The sequence below is a fragment of the Miscanthus floridulus genome, chromosome 17, assembly GCF_019320115.1.
Source record: "Miscanthus floridulus cultivar M001 chromosome 17, ASM1932011v1, whole genome shotgun sequence".
NCBI lineage: Eukaryota > Viridiplantae > Streptophyta > Magnoliopsida > Poales > Poaceae > Miscanthus > Miscanthus floridulus.
In genome coordinates, this window is record NC_089596.1 from 81557881 (window position 1) to 81584055 (window position 26175).

General features: G+C 44.9%; 2 protein-coding genes across 2 annotated transcripts; one reads left to right on the forward strand and one right to left on the reverse strand.

Moving 5' to 3' along the window:
• Window positions 1–4544: 4544 nt before the first annotated feature.
• LOC136517886 (protein ALP1-like) lies at window positions 4545–8356 on the forward strand. Its single transcript, XM_066511540.1, has 2 exons — window positions 4545–5023; window positions 7160–8356. The coding sequence occupies exons 1-2, from the start codon at window positions 4891–4893 to the stop codon at window positions 8197–8199; spliced, it is 1173 nt and encodes a 390-aa protein (XP_066367637.1). The 5' UTR covers window positions 4545–4890; the 3' UTR covers window positions 8200–8356.
• Window positions 8357–8428: 72 nt separating this feature from the next.
• LOC136517887 (coatomer subunit zeta-1) lies at window positions 8429–11235 on the reverse strand. Its single transcript, XM_066511541.1, has 6 exons — window positions 11014–11235; window positions 10596–10755; window positions 9657–9804; window positions 9468–9545; window positions 8789–8870; window positions 8429–8706 (listed from the first exon to the last, which is right to left on the reverse strand). Exons 1-6 carry the CDS (start codon window positions 11014–11016, stop codon window positions 8647–8649), a joined length of 531 nt encoding a protein of 176 aa, XP_066367638.1. The 5' UTR covers window positions 11017–11235; the 3' UTR covers window positions 8429–8646.
• Between the last annotated feature and the right edge of the window lie 14940 nt (window positions 11236–26175).

Genomic DNA, 26175 nt, shown 5'->3' on the forward strand with positions numbered 1-26175 from the left:
TGGTGACGCTATCCAAGAAGAGAAAGGAGAAAGGAGACGACCCCAATGCTCCGGCCACGGTGAGCCCAACTCCGGTGAGGTCGAAGCATGGCGGCTGCGGACTCGACGTAAGCGCCAACGACACAGCACGATAGGCTCGACCAGAGGGAGGAATAGGTACAGGAGATGGTGGGAAAACTGTGGGCAAGATGTAGCGAGGTGAAACGCAGCAGCGAGCGCACGGGAGCTCGACGGAGTTCACGGCGGCAATGGCGTTTCGACGCGGGGAAGAAAAATGCGAGCTCAACTAAGACTCACCGGCTCAACCGCGAGGTGGACGCGCTAAAGGCAACTACGGCAGCACTGTGGGCTAGCTGAAGGTGGCAAGGATGAAGTGGCGAGGGAGATGGCGGCCGCAACGCTCTCGGCGGCAATCAGAGGGCGCTGCGCTCGGCTTCCACGGGCTCTGACGAGGCGAGACACGGCGTAGGCGAGGCAAATAGACGAGCCAACAGCCGCGCGGCGATGTCGTGGCAGCGATGGTCTGACCTGCGGGGGCTGCGACGGCGTACGGACTCCACTTGGCGCACTTGGCCTGACGGCGGTCGGCCACTCGGCCTGACGAAGACGACCATCAGACCCGCGATCAGAGCCTGATGATGCAATTTGACAACGTTCTTTCTACTAAACCGTGAAGTATTAGCTCATACCATCTACACAAGAGTTGTAGCTCTAAGTACCATCTGTAATTCGTCTGAAATGATCAAGACCTAATTTGCAAAGGACAGAGAGTAAAATCATGCCAAAGTCGGGTTCAAGAAACTGAAAACTGGAGTTTATACTTAGAAATTTCTAAGTGTTGAACCCAACCCAATTTCTGACTTGTGGGACCATTTAGAGCATGTTGTGCACATTTTCATGACTTGGTCACAAAATAACTTTTGTTCCTTATGTAATTTTCTACAACTTTGTTTTAGGTTGCTCTGACATGCAAACATTCTAAGTGGTACTTTTTAAACAGTCAAACCAAAAAGTCCTAGGGTCAAAACAAGTCAAACCATGATTTGAAATCTTAATTGGGCAAAATGATCAACATGAACATTGTTCCTAATGACTTTCTAAGCATAGCTAAGATGTTTAACAATAGATTTAGCTATACCACACATTGGTCATACAATAATCAAGCACTAAAGGTACTGAAATGATGAAAAACACTTGAAATGATACTCTTGTTTCATAATCATGTTTCACATGTTTCAAGGCGATGTTTCAATTGTTATTCACACGATTAAGCATGTATGATTTGGAGGCTTGATGATGCATGATATGCGTGATTTGCAGTGCCTAAATGTAGGCATAACGCCGGGGTGTTACATCCTGCTACTCCCGTTCGACCCCGACTCGGACCACGTCGGCTTCTACTACGTCCCGGAGAAGAAGGTCTTGTCCAAGACGCTGCCCGACGTGCGCGGCAAGGTGGCGTGTGGGTGGCTGGTGCTCATGGACGAGGCGGCGTCCGTGACGCTACTGAATCCATTCACCGGTGCCCGTGCCCACCGCGTTGAGCTCCCGCCAGTAGGCGAATACGTCGCGGCGGCGTCCTCATCGGAACACGTGTCTAGGGTCCATGGCCGGTGGGTCCTCCATCCCACCAACGGCTACGGGGACGTGGATGCCGCAGGCATAGCCATCAAGCTAGAAGACATGAGGGACGTGTTCTTCCGTGAGATCGTGCTCTCGGCGCCGCCTGACGCCGCCGGCCGTGAGTGTGTGGCCATGGCCATGCTTGGGTGCTCCACGGAGGTCACGTTCTGCCGGGTTGGAGTCGACAGCGCATGGACGCTGCTCGACACCAAACTGGAGTTCTCCGTAGGGTCCATCGTCCACTGCCAAAGACAAGTTCTTGGCGATCGACTGTACTGGAGAAATCTCCGTCTACAGCAGCAACGCCGCTGGAGCTACTCCAACCGCGACGCTGCTGCCATCGCTGTCGCCACCTGCGGGGCTCTACCACCGCAGCTACCTAGAATCAAACGGTGAGTTGCACATTGTGGGTGCCATGGTGAGCACGTTCCATGAGACACAGAGCTTCACCTACAGCAGCGCGATCTACAAGTGCAACCTCCATGACCATACGCCGGAGTGGTCCAGGGTGAGGGACATCGGTGATCAGACACTGTTCGTGTCTAAACATTTCAATGAAAGCTTTAGTGGAACAAGTGTATTCAAGTACAAGGAAAACAAAATCTATATGTCTGAGCCATTGTATGGGGATCCATACGACTTGGTCCATCGACTGGAGATCGTTGATATTGCTACCGGCGCATCCGAAGTGAAGCCCGTCTAGGAAAAGATGCAGGGTTCCGAGGCTCTAGGTTGGATTCGACCTAATCTCTGGAAGCTCTAGAGTTTGTGAGCCTGCGACGCCGCGCACTCCGTGACTGTGTTAAATTCATAAACTTTGCTTTTTGGATTAAATGTCACTTTAACGTTGGTATTTAATTTAACAGTATTGTTATCTTATCGTGCGATCCGTGTGTTTTTAGTATAAATTGTTAGTTATCCCGTAGCAACGCACGGGCACGCTACCTAGTCTATTACCATAATTACAAAAATAAGTACTTAGGAATGAACTCACCGAGCAATTAAATTTCTATGCTCGAACTCTAGTAATTGGCCCTTCTTGATAAGTGATGTGTGTATGCAAAGGATTGATGTCCTCGTTACGACCCTTTCTCATTGTTCAATCAAATCCCATCCGAAGAAGTGCACAAGGAAACAGCCACCGGGTGATCATTTTTCCTATTTTCCAACATGACCATACCCTCTTGGTATAGGTGACTTTACCCTTTGTGCCACCCAATATCCCCTGACCAAACCATGCTTTCATTATCCTAAACTCTAAAACAGTACCAATCCCATGAACGCCCCCCTTTATGTTCTTATCTTTCCTACTCCTAGGGGATGTTTGGTTGCTATCCTGGCTACCTTGTTTTTAACCAAAAACACCATTTGACTTAACCAGGCCTCGAAAACCGAGTGTTTGGTTGCAAAGTATTTAAAAAATTAGGACTAATAATAAATATACATAGGTACTTAAAAAATCCATCATACAAGTGGTCCCGTCCCTCCATTTGTGATAGTTTTTTGGCCAATCTTTATTTTTTCACTTGTTTGTAAACTTATGGAGGTTAGAATGACATAGATATATGGACATGCACAACTTAATTGTAGACATTTTTTTGGCCTCTTATCTTAAGTACAGCTGTAGAATCTGTTCGGATACAGACACACACCACCACACACGCACACCTCGCACACACACGTATACGAACAAACCTATAATTATACCTAGACAACGAACGTAGCTGAGAGATATATGTGCAACAATGTTATCAACCACAACACTATAAGTAAGCCATTTAAAAGGTAGCATACTACCACAACGTTGTAGTAGGTGGCACACAATATATACTCATCAATCTATATTATTTGTTTGTAATCATAGTGTAGCATAAAGCAAAGGCGAATATCTTGCACAAACTGTTCCTATGAAGATCATAGCCCACATCGCATATTGATTTTCAAATGATTTTTTCTTTAGAGTTCACAACAATTCAAGACTAAAATGATACACCACATGCTACCATCGCATAAACTAATTTAGAGATATCAAATTCAATTTGGATGTGAAGGCAAAATGACATGCCATCTGTTATACGTAAGCTAGCTTAGAGATATCCAAATTAGTGTGGATCTAAATATAAATAAGTAACACACCGCAAGTCATAGCTCAGAGATATGGTGTCATCCTAAGTCAATAACATGTCATAGATGTATCTGGTGAAAAGGAAAGACTCACGCTCCTCAAACAAAATTGCTACTAGATGTATGCATACAGTAGGTGCCCTACCCTATGCTGCTTTCCTCTTTTTTTTAAAAAAAAGTTCACAACAATGCAGTTCACAACAATGCAGAGTAAATTGGCGTGTTGATATTACCGCATTAAAAGCTAACTTGAAATATCTGATAATAGCATGGACTAAAAGGAAAATAGTATGTCGTGTACTGATTAACTTGCATACAGTGGCGGAGCCAGGATTTATAGTCAGGGGGGGCCGGCCGTCAGGAATTATACTTAGGGGGGCCGGCTCGATCTTTTTCATTACGATAATTTTATTATCTAGTTGTGTTTTGTATGATTATATTATCTAGAAGATATTAATAGGTATATATGACAAGAATTTTATATAATCTTCCTCTTAATATAAATAAAAAATATTAAGTTAGACTACTAATTTTTTTTTGTTGTCAAACATTGGGGGGGGGGGGGGGGGGCATGGCCCCTGCCAGCCCCCCCCTGGCTCCGCCAGTGCTTGCATATATCTAATTTAATATGGATCTAAAAGCAAAACGATATACTGCGTGTCGCATCCCTTTGCTACGGGCTAGAGGTACGGTTTAGCCGCAAATCAATGCACACCTGATAGTCCACCTGAGCCGATCTCCGCTAGACAAATCTTGGATATATCGTGTACCGATCAACTTACATATATCTAATTTAATATGGATCTAAAAGTAAAATGGTATACCGCGTGCTAGAGAAGCGGTTTGGCTCTAAATCATGCATGCCAGACAGATCTGAGCCGATCTTCACTAAATAAATCTTGTGCGTGGCATGACTGTCTCATGTTCCACGCAGACACAGTCACGCAGGGTGCACACTGCACAGGAACACGAAGCGGGGCTTCGGAGTTTCCTTGCATGCTCTGCACAGCGCTTTCGTAGCTGCACTGCACACCACGGCCAACACCCAACCCGTTCAGAAAAACACTTTATTTTCGGGGGCAAAACATCTCAGACCTCCAGTCTTCGAGTCCTCGTTGTGCCTTTCTTGATCTCCTCGCGTCCATGGCTCCTGTGCGAGGTGCCAGGAAGAGGAAGCGGCCGGAGAAGCCCGCCCCGGCGCCGGCTCCAGGGTTGCCGCTGCCGCCGCTGCCGGACGGTAGCGATTGGTGGAGCGTCTTCTATCGAAGGGTTGCAGGTCGCCTCTCCTCTCCCTACCCTCCTTCCTTGCCTGCATCGCTGTGCTCTGTAGAGTTTAACCATGTGCGCTTCCTTGCTCCTTTCGTCGCTGTAAGCTTGATCGCCGTGGCATCGTAGGAAAGTATCTAGTTCTTGGTAATGCATGTGTGTGCCCCCAGAGATTGACATAGTCCGTGGGTGGATCTGGAGGGAGTTCGAATTGCAGTTTGTGGGAGTCGATGTGTAGCTTAATCGGTTGATTGCTCTAGATGGGCTTTGAAGATGCCGGTGCGTAGGGGCTTGATGCATTGGAATGGTGTGTTATGGATTGAGAGCTTCAGACCGTGGCAGCTCCCGCGATTGCTCGTGGCTTCTGTAGCATCCTTTGAGTAGAGGATTATTTTGGGAATTCAGCGTTTGGTTTCCATTTCTTCTTGTTTACCCATGTTTGTTCCGGAATCCAGATCTGTAAACCTGCAGAAATCGCACTTTGAGCAGACGATGAATCTAGGCACCATCGGTTTTTGCTCACTTTTGTTGATTCAATTCAATCCAGAACCAGCTACGAGGAAGCTGATTCTCAATGCAGCTATCGATGATCTACACAAAAGTATCTTAAAATTTTCCTTACAGAATGGAGTTTTTGGTATCTTAAGCTAAAAGGGAAAGTAAAGTAGTGAACACAAAAGGAAAAGAAAGAACAATGCCATCCAGAACCTATTATTTTTTTAAAGCTTCTTTGATGGATTGCTGACTGAACCTCCAGGCTATGATTTTGCTGTTTGAAGCTATATCACGATTTCTGCGATGTTTTTGAAAATATTGTAGACATTTTGTTGTGATTAGGTTCCCCTTATTAGACATCGGCCTCTACACACTGAAATCTTGGGAACTGAAGGCTAGTTATAAACAAATAGTGGTGTAATTGCAACTAATTACTAGATATATGCCCGTGCGTTGCACCGGGATTATTATTATTTTTGGACTGAACCTCATCACTCGGACGCAGACGCTTGAGCTCCGAGGATTTCGTATGAGACGCGGACACGTGAGCTCCGAGTGGAGGATGATTCATATCGGACGTGGATACATGAGAAGGAGCGAGATTTGGTATCACCGGGTAGATGATTACTTTAGAGTCTTTTTAGGTGTAGAGATTCATTACTATTTATTGAATTGTTGCTAAACCTTGGGTATGCTTTTGGAATCTAAATTAGGAGTCGATTAATGTGGTTCATACAAGCACTAAGAGCTCGAATTGTACTTGTGGAACTTGCTGATGCTTGATAAGTTACATCATATATTGAAACTTCAGTGCTTGGTGAATTGTCAGTGTTATGTTTGACAGATGAGCTTAAAGGAACAATGGCCATGCAGTTCGATAGTTTTCATGATCCTTTTGCTCTATTCATTGTGGGATCTCCGCACAGTGTTTAGTGTGACTACTCAAGTTCAGAGGTCAATTGTGGCAACCACAAGAAATCTTTCTGTAAAAATGTCCTTTGTTTCAGTAGAAAATTTTTGGATGCCATAGTTCTATACATGTCAGGTATCCTGACTGCTAAACTGATACTAACCAGTAAGAGCTGGGAATGCCTGGTACACCCTGCATCATTCAGGTGTATTTTAAAAGATATGCCAAGCATTAGAAGTTATTCAGATTTTAAAATCAAATGGACTCATCAACTTCTAGAAATATGAGCCTGAAACTCTAAGTTCATTTTTTTAATGAATACTTTAAGGGTTAAAGGTGAAACTATATCCTTGAGTTTGTATTCCAAGATGTGCATATCTCTTGCACGTTCTTGGGGAATATTGTAAAAATGATATTGTAATCTTCATAATTCATGCACATATCTTGATATGCATGTTATAATCGAACAATTTATCTGCCTTGAACGTTGATTTTGTAGTAGAATGCTGCATACATGTCTATTATACTGTTCTTAAAATGGTTATGTTTTACGATTGCATAACAGTCAGTATCATTAGTGTTTCACTCTAGTTTGAAAACATGTGCCTAGCGTTTCCTGTTAAATAATCTTGTTTCTCAAAATTTAAATTATTTGCCTTCCGTAGTAGCCTTCATGTTCCTGATGCGCAAGAGATGTAATATTTCACTAGTAACAATACTACGCCATTTCTCTTTTCACAGGACATTCCCCTTTTCCAAGAGAACACCAGAATATGGAGTCTGTCCTCAAGATGTCAAGAAAGACCTTCGACTACGTCTGCTCACTTGTTAAGAAGGACCTGACAACAAAGACATACGGTTTCAGAAACTTCAGGTTTGGTGACAAGACAATCCTAGGGGTGGAGGATCAGGTGGCGGTGGCTCTGATGAGGCTGACAACTGGTGAGTCACTGCAGAACATAGGAATGTGGTTTGGCATGAATCACTCAGCCATCTCGAACATCACATGGCGGTTCATTGAGTCCGTGGAGGAGCGTGCCATCTGTCACTTGAAATGGCCGAGCCCTGAGGAGATGGCAACAATCAAGGCAAGATTTGACAAGATTTACGGGCTCCCTAACTGCTGCGGTGCCATTGACACCACACACATCCTCATGTGTTCCTCAGCTCAGCCCAACAGCAAGGTCTGGCTGGACAATGAGAACAAAAACAGTATGGTGCTGCAGGCTGTTGTGGATGCAGACATGCGGTTCAGAGACATCGTCAGTGGCTGGCCTGGGAGCATGGACGACTCATGCATCCTTCGCACTTCAGGCCTGTACAGGTTGTGTGAGAAAGGCCTTAGGCTTGAGGGGCAGATGGAGCTTCCTGGAGGTTCCGCGGTTAGGGAGTACATAGTCGGAGATGCAAGCTACCCTCTACTTCCCTGGCTTATGACCCCGTACCGGGGACATGGTCTCCCGGCGGCCAAGGCGGAATTCAACAAGCGGCACACAGCGGCAACAGCGGTGGTGCAGACAGCATTGGCGACACTCAAGGGGAGGTGGCGTGTCATCCAGGGAGAGCTGTGGAGGCCTGACAAACACCGGCTGCCAAGGATCATCTTCGTCTGCTGCTTGATAACCAACATCATCATCGACATGGTAGGGACTCCAAGCAAAGACAAGCTGTTTTCAGGCAACCATGACCATGGCTACAAGCAGCAGTTCAGTAACGTCGCAGATGACAATGCAGTCAAGCAGAGAGACGACCTGTCTCAGCATGTCACCGCCGGCGAGTAAACACTCACCGTCAGCTTCCTGGTTCCCTTGTGCTTTTTGCACCCATTAATATAGAACATGGATAGTTGGATACAGAATTGTAAGTTGAGTTTTGGCAGATTACAATAATGTTTGGTTTCAGCGAGACATTATTACCATCTTGAAGAAAGTGTAGCCCTAATTCGTTAAGGTAGGCCATGCCAAGTTATCTTCATAAGCATGCTATTTTACCGTTTCCAACAGGACGAGGTTAAACTAAACGACCAATAACTGAACCAGTCAAAATTAGAATCATGTTACACAACTTTTAAGGCTTACAAAATGAACATGAGAATTTTGGAAACACCATGCCATTCCACACATTCATAGATTCCAGATATTTTTCTTTCTCCATCGCTAACAAAAAGAATGTGTTATCCAGACACAATAATAGATACCCATTGGCACCCCAAAATATAAAGCACAGCATCACATGAGAAGAGACTTCGCCAAATGCTCTCTTGCTTGCGTTAGGGCATTGACTAGAGTCTGCACGCAAATAACGAAAGCTAGTAAGTTAAAAGACACCAGTTTCTTCAGTTCAAAATTGAAGTAGATGCAGCCTGCCTACCTGCTCAGCTGATGAAGCACCCTCCAATCCATGACCAGACACCTTTTCAGCTATCTCTCTTCCTTCTGTTTCAAGTACAATCCTGTGTAATCATTCAAAAAAAATTAGGTGTAATGCAGCAAATAATTACATGTTGCTTACAATGTTCGATGTTATTCATCTCTCTATAAGCTTGACAAAGAATCATCCTATCACTCTCACATTTCAGAGTTCAGACATCAATGGGTTATCTAAGTCCCATTGAGGCGAGTGCAAGGTTGTGGTAGCTGCAGTCATTCAAGATCTCAAACTTAAAATCAAATATATACAATTCCTCATGTAGATAATCAGTGTTGTTCCATTTCGAAAATATCAATGGAATAGGATGTTTGTTTTGTTAATAGCAGAACAAGCCATTGTTTCACATATCAAATTGTGTAACCCCATTAAAAGGTAAGGCATGCTTGGGCTTGGGGTACAGAAGCAGAACACCAGACAAAAGCTTAGAATCCAGTGATACAACCATTACAAAATAGAGGCCCTAATAGAACTCTATTGCCATGGCCCCACTCCAAAAATCAAACATGCGGCAGATGACAGTCAGGTGATTTCAGAGCAAAGGAAGGATAAATGTAGTACACAATAAAGGGAACAAGAAAAGAAGCCTTAATATCATGTATGTAGTAAGACAAGGCTTTACCCTCCATCAACAATTTCATCAAGACACAATAGGATCAGGTCCAAATTCTCGAGTGCTGTCCTTTTGTCAACCATGTTTCTGAAACCACCAAGATTGGAAACACATTCATATACTATCAGCATTAACACAATAACATGTAACAGAACAAACAGCGGTTGAAAAGATAAACTTTAATTGAGGGAAAATAACTTGAGAAGTCGTTCGACAGCATCAGAGAATCCCTGAAGAACTGATGCTAAAATAAGCTCATTCTCCTCTTCTCCTCCAGTAACAAAAAAGTGCAGGTCTTGGATGAACTTGTATACGACAATTTGACCATCAAACATTACAATCTCAGCTGTTAAAGAGAAACAAATAAAAATATGAAATACTTGAAGAAAAGAAAAAAATAACTCAAACAGTCACATCTGCATGTTTAAGGAGAAATTAAGGCCAGTCAGATGTAAAATTAGCCCAGGCCAATGTTTTCAGATCGGACGACTAATCGCGATTAATCACGATTAGTCGTCCTTATCGTAACCAGGTGCAAGTGGGAGATAGTACAAACAGTGCTGTGACCAAGGTTAAAAGAGGATACAAGGGAGGACATGAAAAATATATACTCTCCGTTCCAAATTGTAAGACATTTTGGCTTTTCTAGATACATTGTTTTTACTATGTATTTATACATAGTGTATATCTAAGTACATAGCAAAAGCTATATGTCTAGAAAAGCAAAAACATCTTACAATTTGGAATGGATGGAGTAGAGGAGTAGATGATTTGTAAATGTGTATATAATCCTTGTCAAATAAGCAATAAATAAAATGGCATAGGCAGCATAACTTACATGTTGCGCAGCAAAAGAATCAAAACAAGAATGGTGTATTTTAACATCAAGAAGTGGTTCTACCCCTATACAAAAAGTCATATTCCATGGAAGCACTCTTGCCCAGCATCAGCATATATAGAATGGATCATAACAATACATCACGCTCATGAGTTCATTTTATGAGATGATACTGCTAATCACTACTGCTGCTAATCAAGTACTCTGGACTACCTTAAGCGAACACAACAACACTGACCGAGGATCACCATCGGTGGAAAACAACTCCTTCCGTATAAGCGAAATCAGATGTAAATTACCTTCCGTTCCAGCATTCGCTTTCTGGGTTTTGGCAAAGACCGACTTCTCGAAGGCCAGCTTCGCGGAGAGAGTAGGCCAGTCATCGCTGTAGTACTTCACGGCGACGCGCTTCCCCTCGGAGTCCAACAAGAGGATGTTCTTCACCGACGGGCAGGTCTCCTGCAGCAAACAAAGGTTCAACCCTTTAAACAAATCGAGGCCACCACCATTCGCAGATCCCATAGCGCTTGCAGCAAAGAGAAAAAGGGACAGCCGGATCTGGGGACACGGGCGAGGAGAGAACGACGTGGCCCGCCACAAAAGGCTGGATCTCGGAGCGATGGATCGGGGCAGATCAAGAGACCGGCAGCAGCGCCGCCCGTGCCGTAGAGCGAGAAGGAACGGGGGAGGACGAAGGCGGGAGACGGGACCACCTACCATCGCAGCCGGAGGAGGATGGATTCGCGGCGGGGAGCGGAGGACGGTGGTCGGGACTCGGGACAGCCGGCAGTAGCGCTGCGCGAGATGGGGAAGACGGCGTGCGGACGATTGAGGTTGAAGAAACGGAAGGGAAGCCGGGAAGCCGGTAGCGGTAGGTTGTGTGCCGTCTGCCGTGCCACGGTGGCACGTGGCGGTAGCCCAGTCTACGTTGGGCTTGCAGGTCCGGCCCAAACTGTCTCTACTGGTGTCTTCCATGCTAGGCCGACGTGCAGCTTCGGCCTTATTTCGACGATTCCATGTCTCGATTTCATGGCTCAATTTCACTTGGAAGTGTTTCGGGCCAGACTAGCGCTCGGACGCTTCCCTTCGCCCCGCGTTCGCACGGCTCCATTCTACTCCACTGCCCATGTCGTCAGAATGACTTGGCTCCGTCTCTTTCACACCGGCGTCTCGTCCACCTTTTCCCCATCGCTTCGCGCTCACCTCTTCCACGCCGCTCGGATGACTCCCCGCCTCTTCTACACCGGCGCCGTGTGGCCTACGCCTCCTCCCCACATCGACGCCGCCATGGCTCCCGCGCTAACTCTCTCTTCCTCGCTCAACAACCCTACATCTAGATCTACTTTTACAACACTCATATTAAACAATTGCAACATACATCTGAAAACAGATGAAACATTAGGAACATACATTTGCAACATAGCCATTGCAACATATGCAGCATCCAAATAAAACACTTGCAACATGCGTCTAAAAACAAATAAAACATTTTTTGAACAAACTCTTGCAACGTACGTATATAACCATTACAATATGTGCAACATCCAAAAACTACTATTGCAACATCCATTTGAAACACAACTCTGAAACCTCTGAAACAGTTGAAACATACGTTTTGCAACATAAGGAAGGTCGGTGCTGGTCGATTCCAGGCTTTAGGTGGAAGCCGGTGGTACATGAGCACCACCACCACCAGTGGCGCGCGCGAGCACCACCATCATCAGTATCACTAGCTCCGGTCTTGGCTCGATCGAGCAGGCGGCGCAACAAGTGGGAGCAGGCTGCGTGCGCGACGGGAGGGAGCAAGCGAGGCGGAGTGGGACGGGATGCGCGCGGCGCATGTGAGCGGCGCGGGTGGGTCGGTCCCTAGCGTATCATTATTGTTTCTGCGGTGGAGGGGGTACCTTCTCGTGCTAGAAGCCGGTCAAATAAGCCCGTGTTTAGTTGGCCGAATTTTGAAATTTTGGCTACTATAGCACTTTCGTTTTTATTTGGCAATTAGTGTTCAATCATGGACCAATTAGGCTCAAAACGTTCGTCTCGCGATTTCCAACCAAATTGTGCAATTAGTTTTTTTTCGTCTACATTTAATGCTCCATGCACGTATCGCAAGATTCGATGTGATAGCTACTGTAGCACTTTTTGAGAATTTAGGTTTGAAACTAAACGCGGCCTAACAAATCATTTTTAGCCACTCTAGGCTTGTAGGTCCCGCTTATTGTCAGTACACACGCTCCCATAGAAACGATCATCCTTGCATTGCACCTCTTTTACTACGATAAAAAGTCTGACAGCGAGGGGTTTAATATTACAGTGCAGTTGAGGTGTAAAGAACTAGCAGTGACATATCACACCATGTTCGATGATTGGTGCTGGTGCTGGTTTAGGCTGGTTGGTACTGGTTTTTTGTGAAAGAAAAATACTGTTGTCTGGTTGAATAAGCCTGACTGAAACCAACGAGCGAATATATAGTCAGTATCACCTGATGACGCAGTGAATTGTGTACTCCCTCCGTCCCGGTTTATTTGCACGTCTGGAGTTCAAAACTTTTCCCAAATTAATCGATCACGTTTGGAGCAGCAGAGCGTAGCAGTGGCGTGAACTATCGTAGCAGTGCAGCATTAGACAGTGACAGCCACACAGCGCCAGCGTGTCCGACCAAAAAAATCAATAAAAAATACTCAACCACAAAAAGACAAATAAACGGAGGCTCCATCGTCGGCCCATCCACAAGTTGGTCGTAGCCACTGACCCATCCTTGCCGTAATAAAATAGTAAAAAAGGCTGCTGCCCTCAACAGGTGAAATGACGCTTCCTATAACTCCCTTCCACCTCCCCACAGCCATCAGTTCACCGCTGCAGCCGGCCCTACATCTGTAGGGGTATTTTGATAATTTTTCATCTATCTTGGTTGCCACGATCAGCTCTAGAAATGCAAATAAACTGGACGGAGGGAGTAGCATAAGACCGTCTTTGGCACGGCTCCCATCCGACATGCTCCAGCTCCTCTCCTGTGCGGAACTGTGGTGCCCTGTATACAACTCTGCAGGGGCTCCGTCTCCTTCAGCCATGAGAGAGAGAGAGAGGGGGCCGGAGAAGCCACACTTGAGAGGCTTGCGCGGCTCCGCCACAGTGCTGCCGTCTTTGGGTTTGCAGGTTCGGCCCAAGCTGCCTCTCGTGAAAAAAACGGGTTAGGGCCCTGTTTTGACGATTCCGACCATGACCACCCGACAGAGTGAGTGACTGACTGTTGCTCAAAAAATATAAATAATTGACACCAAGGATTATGAAGGGCTTTATAGTAGGGTAGCTGACTCATTTGCAAAAAGAAGCATTTTTAGCATTTCAAGAACCTTTCTAAAAGCATTATTGCCAAGTTAATTATTATTAACCTGTCAACTAGGTTTGCACCTATACTAGAGTAAACATGTGATTAAGCAGATAATGATAACCAATGATCATTAAACAACTTCCATACTGTCATATTCATTATAACTGTCCAAGTGTTCCATAAATAATTACTACGATGAAGTAACTCAAGTCAAGTGCTCACTATCCAGGAGCGATGGCGATTCGAATCGATTCCTAACCAGCTGGTGATTTATTCCTTACACAAACCTCACTCACCCGCTAAAGTGAGATATTGATCACCGAGTCAACTTTCCAGGTATCTCGAGTTTGCCAGGAACCACATGTACCCGGGGGCTGACCGACTGCACTTTGGTCTTATCATCCCGCCCCCGTGTCCTACCACACCTGCTTCGGTACAGTGCGCTGCGGGCAATCTACTCGGCCCGAAAAATCTCCCAGCTTCGCGGTCGGAAGGTACTTTATCCGGCCAGCTAAATGTAAGGCATGCGTTCAACATGACTCGAGGCCCAACAACGGTCGGTCCTTAATCGACACAGATGGAAACACTACAGTCCAAAACTCTGCAAGTCTCCGTCCGGTCTCAACTTCATTTAACACTTAGTTATACCATGACTTCATAGTCATCCAAGCAGATCCAGGTAACCACCTATAGCTCGCAGGTGACAGGAAATCACCCGATTTCTATCGGTCTAAGCCAGCTAAGCATTGACTCGACTGCGGATACCAGGTAACAAGGATATAGTATAACAAAGGTAAACAAGGTATAATGCAGCAACGGTTGCAAACAACTCCTGAACGTAATGCATCAATTAAAGTAAAGCATTTAATTAAATCATTGCAAACCGGGAGAAAAATGCTCCGGGGCTTGCCTCTCTCGAAGGAGCTCGGACGGTGATCGGGGCACTCCGGAAGTTCCTCAACGTCCTCCTCGTCGGCTTCTGGCACTTCCTGCTGCTGCACCTCGAGCTGCTCCTCGGGCTCCTCGGGTATGACGACTGGGTTCTCAGTTTGCGATCTTGTATGATGCAATGCGCGTAAGTGATTATGAAAATGGTGCATCGAAGGAGATGAATGCAATGGATATGTTTAAATGCAAGGTAGTCAACATCATCCAAGGAATTATACTACAAGCACATGTCATCTACTGCATTCTCTTCTACTACTAATATGTTAAGTTAACATATCTTATGAAATGCCTCAAAGATACACCAAAGCTTTACTAATTTCTTAATCACACTTAAGGCAACACTTGCTTAAACCCTAATTAATAATAGGTTTGAATAGCAACATATATTTCTGATGCTCCTAAAAATCTGAGAAAATTACAGTAGCATAATACTACCCTAAACAGACTACCATAAAAATTTCATGGCATTTGGATAAGTAAACTATCCTACACAAAAATGACAAGCTATAGCATAAAATGAGCATGAAATTACTTTGTACTATGAAAAGTGTCAAACAACAGATTGAGTATTTTTCCTACTTTCTTTATAGCATATAATGACTGTACAAAAATCAGCACATGCATGTTTTATACAAAATTTGTTCTCTAGCAAAAATAACAAAACTCAGCCATTAAAAGTACTTGAACTACACCTCAAAATTTTCCCACAGCACATGCATGAAACATATTTTTCCTAAGAAGTACATGACACAAGAAGATTAACAAACTTGGAATCATATTTTTCTGAAGCCTATAGATTTTTCTACATATTTTTCAAGTTATCAGCAATATTCATGATTAAATAAAGTTCTACAGAAAAGTATCCCAAAAATGACATGCAATAATTTTCCCAAGCAGATCTGATGATAAGGAACCTAGCAAAATTTGTTTCAACAAATTGGAGCAAATTTGATCCCCCAAACATTTTTCAAACCATTTTAGATTTCAAATAATAAAGAATAAAAGGAAATCAAATCACTTAAACAATGCTGGGCCGGCCCGAAGGGATCCGACGGCCCACGACACAGCGCAGCCCAAGCCTGGCTCCCTCTTCGGCTCGGCGACTGACGCGCGGGACCCCCGTGTCATTGACACAGAACAGGAGAGACGGCACACGTCGGCGTGGCGATGGTCGAGCTCGCCGACGGTGATCTCCCCGACGAAACCGACGGCACCGGCGTGTTCCTAGTGACGATACGCACCTACCCATACCCTTTTCCCGACCGCTACCACTCTCTAGCTATGACTGCATCGGCAATGGCGGACTGCGGTGAGGTCGCTGCGGAACTCCGGCGACGGCGAGTCCTCATTGCCCAGACCAAGCTCGGTATGAGCTTCACGGGGTCATGGTGACGCTATCCAAGAAGAGAAAGGAGAAAGGAGACGACCCCAATGCTCCGGCCACGGTGAGCCCAACTCCGGTGAGGTCGAAGCATGGCGGCTGTGGACTCGGCGTAAGCGCCAACGACACAGCACGATAGGCTCGACCAGAGGGAGGAATAGGTACAGGAGATGGTGGGAAAACTGTGGGCAAGATGTAGCGAGGTGAAACACAGCAGCGAGCGCACGGGAGCTCGACGGAGTTCACGGCGGCAATGGCGTTTCAACGCGGGGAAGAAAAATGCGAGCTCAACTAAGACTCACCGGCTCAACCGCGAGGTGGACGCGCTAAAGGCAACTACGGCAGCGCTGTGGGCTAGCTGAAGGCGGCAAGGATGAAGTGGCGAGGGAGATGGCGGCCGCAACGCTCTCGGCAGCAATCAGAGGGCGCTGTGCTCGGCTTCCACGGGTTCTGACGAGGCGAGACACGGCGTAGGCGAGGCAAATAGACGAGCCAACAGCCGCGTGGCGATGTCGTGGCAGCGATGGTCTGACCTGCGGGGGCTGCGACGGCGTACGGACTCCACTTGGCGCACTTGGCCTGACGGCGGTCGGCCACTCGGCCTAACGAAGACGACCATCAGACCCGCGATCAGAGCCTGACGACGCAATTTGACAACGTTCTTTCTACTAAACCGTGAAGTATTAGCTCATACCATCTACACAAGAGTTGTAGCTCTAAGTACCATCTGTAATTCATCTGAAATGATCAAGACCTAATTCGCAAAGGACAGAGAGTAAAATCATGCCAAAGTCGGGTTCAAGAAACTGAAAACTGGAGTTTATACTTAGAAATTTCTAAGTGTTGAACCCAACCCAATTTCTGACTTGTGGGACCATTTAGAGCATGTTGTGCACATTTTCATGACTTGGTCACAAAATAACTTTTGTTCCTTATGTAATTTTCTACAACTTTGTTTTAGGTTGCTCTGACATGCAAACATTCTAAGTGGTACTTTTTAAACAGTCAAACTAAAAAGTCCTAGGGTCAAAACAAGTCAAACCATGATTTGAAATCTTAATTGGGCAAAATGATCAACATGAACATTGTTCCTAATGACTTTCTAAGCATAGCTAAGATGTTTAACAATAGATTTAGCTATACCACACATTGGTCATACAATAATCAAGCACTAAAGGTACTGAAATGATGAAAAACACTTGAAATGATACTCTTGTTTCATAATCATGTTTCACATGTTTCAAGGCGATGTTTCAATTGTTATTCACATGATTAAGCATGTATGATTTGGAGGCTTGATGATGCATGATATGCGTGATTTGCAGTGCCTAAATGTAGGCATAACACCGGGGTGTTACAGCCCTCCCCCCTTATAAAAATCTCGTCCCGAGATTTGGGTTACGAACCATTTGTTATAAAAATCTTCATAAGCTTTTTGTAGATACTCTCATGTTTCCCAAGTTGCATCTCCCTCATCATGATGATCCCACTGTATCTTGTATGTTTTCACCACACTATTCCGAGTAGGACGTTCCTTAGTGTCTAACACCCGGACTGATTGTTCACGATACACCAAATCTGATTTGAGTTGGATACCTCGAGGTTCTATTCTTTCCTCCGGAACACGCAAACATTTCTTGAGATGTGATACATGGAAAACTGGGAAAACTGTACTCATTATTTCAGGTAACTCTAACTTGTAGGCTACCGGACCTCTTTGTTCCAAGATCTTGTATGGTCCTACGAATCTTGCGGCAAGCTTTCTTCGGATTCCAAACCTTTTCTTCTTCATTGGCGTAACTTTCAGATAAACATAGTCACCAACTTCAAACACAAGGGGTCTCCTTCTTTTGTCTGCATAGCATTTCTGACGTGATTGGGCAGCTTTCATATTCTGTTGAATAATATGAACTTTCTTCTCGGCTTCTTCTACAAAGTCAATGCCATAATACCTTCTATCACCAGGCTCAACCCAATTTAATGGTGTTCTACATTTTCTGCCATATAAAGCTTCGAATGGGGCCATCTTGATGCTTTCTTGATAACTATTATTATAAGAAAACTCAGCTAACGGTAACCATGACTCCCATGATCCCTTAGAAGATAATACACAGGCTCTTAACATATCCTCCAAAACAGCATTCGCTCGTTCAGTCTGACCATCTGTCTGAGGATGATAAGCGGTACTGTGAATCAAACTAGTTCCTAAGCCTTTGTGTAAATGTTCCCAAAAATGAGCCGTGAACTGTGAGCCTCTATCAGATACTATGGTCTTTGGTATACCATGCAACCTCACAATTTCTGCGATATACTTCTCGGCATATTGAGGTGGTCGATAATCTGTTTTGACCGGCAAGAAATGAGCGGTCTTGGTAAGACGATCCACAATTACCCAAATCGAATCATGTCCTTTTTGAGTAGTGGGTAAACCCGTGATAAAATCCATACTGATATCGTCCCACTTCCAACTAGGGACTGATAAGGGTTGCAACATACCGGCAGGTTTCATGTGAATGGCTTTCACTCGACAACAGGTGTCACATCTGGACAACATATGCTGTAATTTCTTTCTTCATTTTGGTCCACCAATAACGAGATCTTAGTTCTTGATACATCTTACTACTTCCGGGATGGATAGATAGCTTAGAAAGGTGAGCTTCATCCATGAGTTTATTCCTAAGCTCTCGATCCTTGGGAACCACAAGACGGTCGTCAAACCACAACACGCCTTGTTCATCCACTTTGAAGTGTTGAGACGGCTTTTCTTTTATTTTCTCTTTGATGTGGAATATCCTCTTGTCGGTTTTCTGGCCTTCTATTATCTTACTCTCCAAAGAGCAACTAATCTGAATACTATGTAACACAGCAGGATGCATTAGATCGAACCCATCTTCAAGTAATGGTTGCACATTCAAGTAATGTGACTTTCTGCTCAAAGCATCTGCCACTACATTGGCTTTTCCAGGATGATATTGCACATTCAAGTTGTAATCCTTGATCAATTCCAACCATCTACGCTGTCTCATGTTTAGCTCTGGTTGGGTAAAGATATACTTAAGACTCTTGTGATCCGTGAAAATATTGCACACATTACCAAGTAGGTAATGTCTCCAAATTTTTAGGGCGTGCACAACTGCAGCAAGTTCCAGATCATGTGTTGGATAGTTGACCTCGTGCTTTCTCAATTGACGTGATGCATAAGCTATGACTCTCCTTTCTTGCATAAGAACACAACCCAATCCAGTCTTCGATGCGTCGCAAAACACATCAAATGGTTTCTCAATATCTGGTTGTGCTAGAACAGGAGCAGTGGTCAACAGTTTCCGCAAAGTGTGGAAAGCTGCTTCACACTCCTCTGTCCACACAAACTTGTGATCCTTCTGTAGGAGGCTTGTCATCGGTTTGGCAATTTTTGAGAAATCTGGTATAAAGCGACTTTAATAACCGGCTAGTCCTAAGAAACTTCTAATCTCAGGAACTGTGGTCGGTGCTTTCCAATTCATAACTTCTTGCACCTTACTTGGATCGACTGAAACTCCATTCTCTGACAGAATGTGACCGAGGAAAGGAACTTCCTTCAACCAGAATTCGCATTTGCTAAACTTAGCATACAATTGATGATCTCTAAGTCTGGTCAAGACAGTTCTCAGGATGCTCTTCATGATCTTTCTCATTCTCGGAGTACACCAGAATGTCATCGATGAACACTACCACAAACTTATCCAATTCTGGCATGAAAACTGTATTCATCAAAAACATAAAGTAGGCAGGAGCATTTGTCAAGCCAAAAGACATGACAAGATACTCATACAACCCGTATCTGGTGGAAAATGCAGTTTTTGGTATATCCTGTGGCCTAATCTTGATCTGATGATAACCGGATCTCAAATCTATTTTTGAGAACACCTTGGCCTTGGATAATTGGTTAAACAGAACATCAATATGTGGCAAGGGATATTTATTCTTGATGGTCACAGCATTGAGTGGCCTATAATCTACGCACATTCTCAACGTGCCCTCTTTCTTTTTCTTCACAAACAAAGCGGGACATCCCCATTCAGACTTGCTTGGCCGAATAAACCCCTTTTTCGACAAATCTTCTAATTGCTTCTTTAGCTCAGCTAGTTCATCTGGAGGCATCCGATAGGGTCTCCTTGAAATCGGAGCTGTTCCGGGGACTAGCTCAATTCCAAACTCAATCTCCCTATCTGGCGGGAGACCAGGTAGCTCATCTGGGAATACATCTGGAAATTCACATACTACCGGAATCTGATGAATAGGAACGACTACCGTAGCACATGTAACACTTATCAGGTCTGTTCTCCGAGGCAATGGTACTTGGAAAGTACCCTCACCCAGGGGATCCTTAAGGGTAAGTACTCGACTTCCAGTATCTATGACTGCTCCTCAATCCTTCATCAAATTCATCCCTATAATGACATCCAAGACTAACCCAGGCATAACTATCAAGTTCACTCGGAACTTTCGGCTACCTAATTCAAGGGTTGCCCCTCGAACCATCCGGTTGGTCAAAACATCAGCCCCTGCTGAACTTATACGGTACCCATACCCCAATTCTGTGCATAGTTGTCCATGTTTCTGTGCAAATGCTTGACTCATAAAAGAATGCGATGATCCAGAATCAAATAGAACAACTGCAGGGTTTTCATTGACAGTAAACTTACCAGCAGTGACGGGCTCTCCCTCTAGGATTTCATCCACTGTTGTACTGTGCACTCTAGCATTATAAGTCTGCTGCTTCTTCTTGGGCGGGTACGGACAAAACTTCGAGAAATGACCGGGTTGATCACAGTTATAGCAGGGTCCTCTCACCGTCTCGGCAGATCCCACAGCTCCCTTGGAACTGCCTTGCATCGTAGTTGCGGCTGCTTTGTTGGGCTGTACTGCCATCTTGTACGGCTTTTGAGGTCCACGGAAATTCTGGCTTCTTGGCTGAGGTGGCCTGAATCTAGCGCCAGGTGCCGATGGGCGATAAGGAGGACGACCTCCCATAGGTGCTCTAGCTTTAGATGGCCCACCTTCAAAGGCTCTCTTGCGTGTCTTGGATGCGGTGCTGGCGTTGTTATTCTTCTCCTGCTTCAGACAGTCGCTGATGAAGTCGTTGAATCTGACGCGGTTGTTGGTACCAACATGCTTCATCATTTTTGGATTGAGACCCCTCTTAAAACTGGCTATCCTTTTGGCATCTGTGTCAACCATGTCGGGAGCATAGCGACACAAGTTGTTGAAGGCATGCAGGTATTGCGTCACGGTTTTGGTACCCTGGTTCAATGCTAGAAACTCTCCCAACTTCATTTCGGTCAGCCCTGGTGGAATATAGACTCCACGGAAGGCCTCAGCAAACTCTCTCCAAGAAATCTGAGCATTTGGAGGGAAGGTGGTGCGATGGTGCTTCCACCACATTCCCGCCGGTCCCTGCAATTGAAGTGCAGCATATTCCGTTTTCAGAACCTCTGTCATCCTTAACACACGGAATTTATCCTCCATCGTGTTGATCCATTCCTCAGCATCGAGTGGCTCGGTCGCTTCCTTGAATACTGGCGGCCTGGTGTCCATGAAATCTTTGAAGCTGCTATATTGGTTCACTCCCATTCCACCACCTTGATTGTTACCACGTTGCACGTTGTTGGCGATGGTGCGCAGAAAATCCTCCATGTTCTTCTGGGATTGTTCCGTGTTGCGCTGACTCCCGAGCAGCTGTGCGAGGAACATCTCGGGGGTAAACGAGGGAGGAGGTGGCAAATGCGGTTCATGGGGAGGCTCATTGTTGTTGCCATGGTTTCCACCACCACCACCACCACCGGTCCCCGCACCGTTGGCACCGGGCTCAGCGGCCTCATACGTGGTTCGACGAGTGTTTGTCATCTGCATATTTCAGCAACAAGTAACGATTGAGTGAAGCTGTAATAATTGCGAGTGAAGGAAAAATTATGCCGTACTGAATTTACTGGAGAGAATAAATTCATGCAATAAAACAGAGGCACAACAATCGCATCCCAATTAAAACAACAGCACTTAATCAAATTACTTCAACGACAAACATCGCGTCCATACAATCACATTGCCAGCATACATACACTGGACTTTTTATGCGTTCAGATATCGCATTCGAGAATCAAGTTCCAACCACATACCAAGTCTCATACGTTCGAAACAACATACGATGGATTACATGCCAACAAAAGAAAGGTCATCGCGACAGGACCTAGATACTAGCGCAAAGCAACTAGCCTACTCCTCGGGGCCATCGTCGGGATCGGAGACATCACCATCGCCCCCAGGTGAAACTGCAGGCTCGTCCTGGTTGTTGTCGTCGATGTCCATGCCAGCGGCGTTCGGTGGAGCATATGGGCCAACCCCATTGTAGAGCGCGTGAAACTCCTCGTGCAGGTTGCCGTTGTATTCCTCTAGCTCATCGACCCTCTGTAGCAAAAGGTTTCTTGCGTTCTAGGCTTCATTCCTTTCCTGAACCAACTGTCCAATCATGCGGTCTGCATTGTTGTTGGCTTGAGTCAACGTATGCACTCGCTGCATAGCTCTATCACCTCTCTCAATCGCCTGATCTCGCTGTAAGTTCATATCAGCCAACTGCTCCTGCAAGCTAGCTATAGCACGTGCCTGTCTTTTCTTCTGCTTCTTCCCTTTGAGCTTATCCTCACTACGCAAGCCAGTCAAAGTCCAGCAGGTACTCTCGAGACCCTCATACGCTCTGATGGCGGCGAACATAGCACTCATTGCCTGGTTGTCGCTAGCCTGTCCTTCAGCCGGACCTCTGACTAACGCACTTCCTTGAGGCTGAACCCAAATGGCATCACGAGGATCATCCCTAGGAAAAGTACCAGCCAGAGCTGCAACAAGCTCACTGGGAAATCTGCTCATAATGTCCCTGATGACACGGAAGGCTGCTCCCTCTGCACCCTCAGCTGGAGTGCGACCCTCAAACTCCAAATGCCAACCATCCCAATCTGGAGCATCACTGAGAGCAGGAACCGTGATCTCCACCACTGCAAGTCCATCATCTGCTAACTGGTTCTCATTCCAAGAGTACACCGGCTCTTGACCCTCTGGGTACCCCACATCATGGAGCACTCTCCAAAGCAAGGTCGGCATGCCAAACTCGCTCAAGAAGGTGTCCGTGGTGCGGTGCTCCCTCAGGGCCAACGGACGTCGAGGTGCTCTTCCTCCGGTGGACTTATGGGCGGTCTGCTTCGTGCGGGCCATCTGTAGCAAAAGTTCTTTTATTACTTCGGGGAAACATATTTTTGGTGATACATCTTTTATCAAAATGAGATAATCAATTTATAAGGGGAGGAATGCATGAGATGAATGAAATGCACAAGTAACATGATGTATGTACGTGCCGTACGTTCTCACAAACTTAGAAATAATAATTTCTAACGACTAATTCGGTGGCATACAACGATCTCTCAATACGTTGCTAATACGTTCTACACGATAGCGTTGTTATGTACCTGCAGAAGATTCATTTCAGCCCATTTCCCAATGAATGCATAAAAGCAGTAAAGTTTTATCTACACGCTCTACACGAATCCCCAGATACGTGTACAACGGTAGTAACTACCCGAACCATCGTCCTATTGACGGCATCGCCTCAACAGACGGAAGACCCATACATGAGATACCTTTGTAAAACATGCGTAGAACATGTAATTACTCCAGCATCATATAAGCATTCACCCTAGATCGGTGGTGTATCCGATCATGCTCTCACAACTCACACTTACCAAGGCGTAGAGGCAAATGATCCATACATTGCCACTCAAACAAGTGGCACTCATACAATAGCACGCCGTATGAGCGACGAAAGAGAAATATGATGCAAGAACCCCAAGTCAGTACTTAATTAAGCCACCTAAAGTCCTTAACTGGGCATAACGGATATGATCACTGGCACACTTTATAGTTTTAAATTCACGTTTTTCAAATGCCTTTTTGTTTTAAATACACTTGTGAACAGTAACATGCTAAACCATGCTCTGATACCAGCTGTAACAGAACCGACCAATTATACGAAATTAAGTAAGAAAATCATCCACCAGAGCAGACGATTGAGCAAACTTAAGCCCGTATAACCCGGTAGTCCGTGAAATCACGAAGGATTTCAAACCAACTCGTGTCCCAGCCATGATCGTAATAAGTTTAGCGGTCACCATCACATATTACATAAAAGTTCGCAATCTCAGATACATCAGAGTTTCAACATAGTTATTACAAACCAGTTCGAAATAAAAGTAGCGGAAGTCATTTGTTCAAACCACACACACACTCACGCGGAGTTTAAATATAGTGCCAGCGAATGATCATCTCCAACAAAAGCATCAGATGAGACGTAAGGAATGACCATGCCCATGGTCCTAAGCATCACCCATCGCAGGATAAAGGCAGTTGATACAGTAGCCGTAATACATCTGCCCATCTGCAACAAGTGGGAATAAAACCCTGAGTACGAGAAGGTACTCAGCCAGACTTACCCGACATAACCAAAAATAATTGACACCAAGGATTATGAAGGGCTTTATAGTAGGGTAGCTGACTCATTTGCAAAAAGAAGCATTTTTAGCATTTCAAGAACCTTTCTAAAAGCATTATTGCCAAGTTAATTATTATTAACCTGTCAACTAGGTTTGCACCTATACTAGAGTAAACATGTGATTAAGCAGATAATGATAACCAATGATCATTAAACAACTTCCATACTGTCATATTCATTATAACTGTCCAAGTGTTCCATAAATAATTACTACGATGAAGTAACTCAAGTCAAGTGCTCACTATCCAGGAGCGATGGCGATTCGAATCGATTCCTAACCAGCTGGTGATTTATTCCTTACACAAACCTCACTCACCCGCTAAAGTGAGATATTGATCACCAAGTCAACTTTCCAGGTATCTCGAGTTTGCCAGGAACCACATGTACCCGGGGGCCGACCGACTGCACTTTGGTCTTATCATCCCGCCCCCGTGTCCTACCACACCTGCTTCGGTACAGTGCGCTGCGGGCAATCTACTCGGCCCGAAAAATCTCCTAGCTTCGCGGTCGGAAGGTACTTTATCCGGCCAGCTAAATGTAAGGCATGCGTTCAACATGACTCGAGGCCCAACAACGGTCGGTCCTTAATCGACACAGATGGAAACACTACAGTCCAAAACTCTGCAAGTCTCCATCTGGTCTCAACTTCATTTAACACTTAGTTATACCATGACTTCATAGTCATCCAAGCAGATCCAGGTAACCACCTATAGCTCGCAGGTGACAGGAAATCACCCGATTTCTATCGGTCTAAGCCAGCTAAGCATTGACTCGACTGCGGATACCAGGTAACAAGGATATAGTATAACAAAGGTAAACAAGGTATAATGCAGCAACGGTTGCAAACAACTCCTGAACGTAATGCATCAATTAAAGTAAAGCATTTAATTAAATCATTGCAAACCGGGAGAAAAATGCTCCGGGGCTTGCCTCTCTCGAAGGAGCTCGGACGGTGATCGGGGCACTCCGGAAGTTCCTCAACGTCCTCCTCGTCGGCTTCTGGCACTTCCTGCTGCTGCACCTCGAGCTGCTCCTCGGGCTCCTCGGGTATGACGACTGGGTTCTCAGTTTGCGATCTTGTATGATGCAATGCGCGTAAGTGATTATGAAAATGGTGCATCGAAGGAGATGAATGCAATGGATATGTTTAAATGCAAGGTAGTCAACATCATCCAAGGAATTATACTACAAGCACATGTCATCTACTGCATTCTCTTCTACTACTAATATGTTAAGTTAACATATCTTATGAAATGCCTCAAAGATACACCAAAGCTTTACTAATTTCTTAATCACACTTAAGGCAACACTTGCTTAAACCCTAATTAATAATAGGTTTGAATAGCAACATATATTTCTGATGCTCCTAAAAATCTAAGAAAATTACAGTAGCATAATACTACCCTAAACAGACTACCATAAAAATTTCATGGCATTTGGATAAGTAAACTATCCTACACAAAAATGACAAGCTATAGCATAAAATGAGCATGAAATTACTTTGTACTATGAAAAGTGTCAAACAACAGATTGAGTATTTTTCCTACTTTCTTTATAGCATATAATGACTGTACAAAAATCAGCACATGCATGTTTTATACAAAATTTGTTCTCTAGCAAAAATAACAAAACTCAGCCATTAAAAGT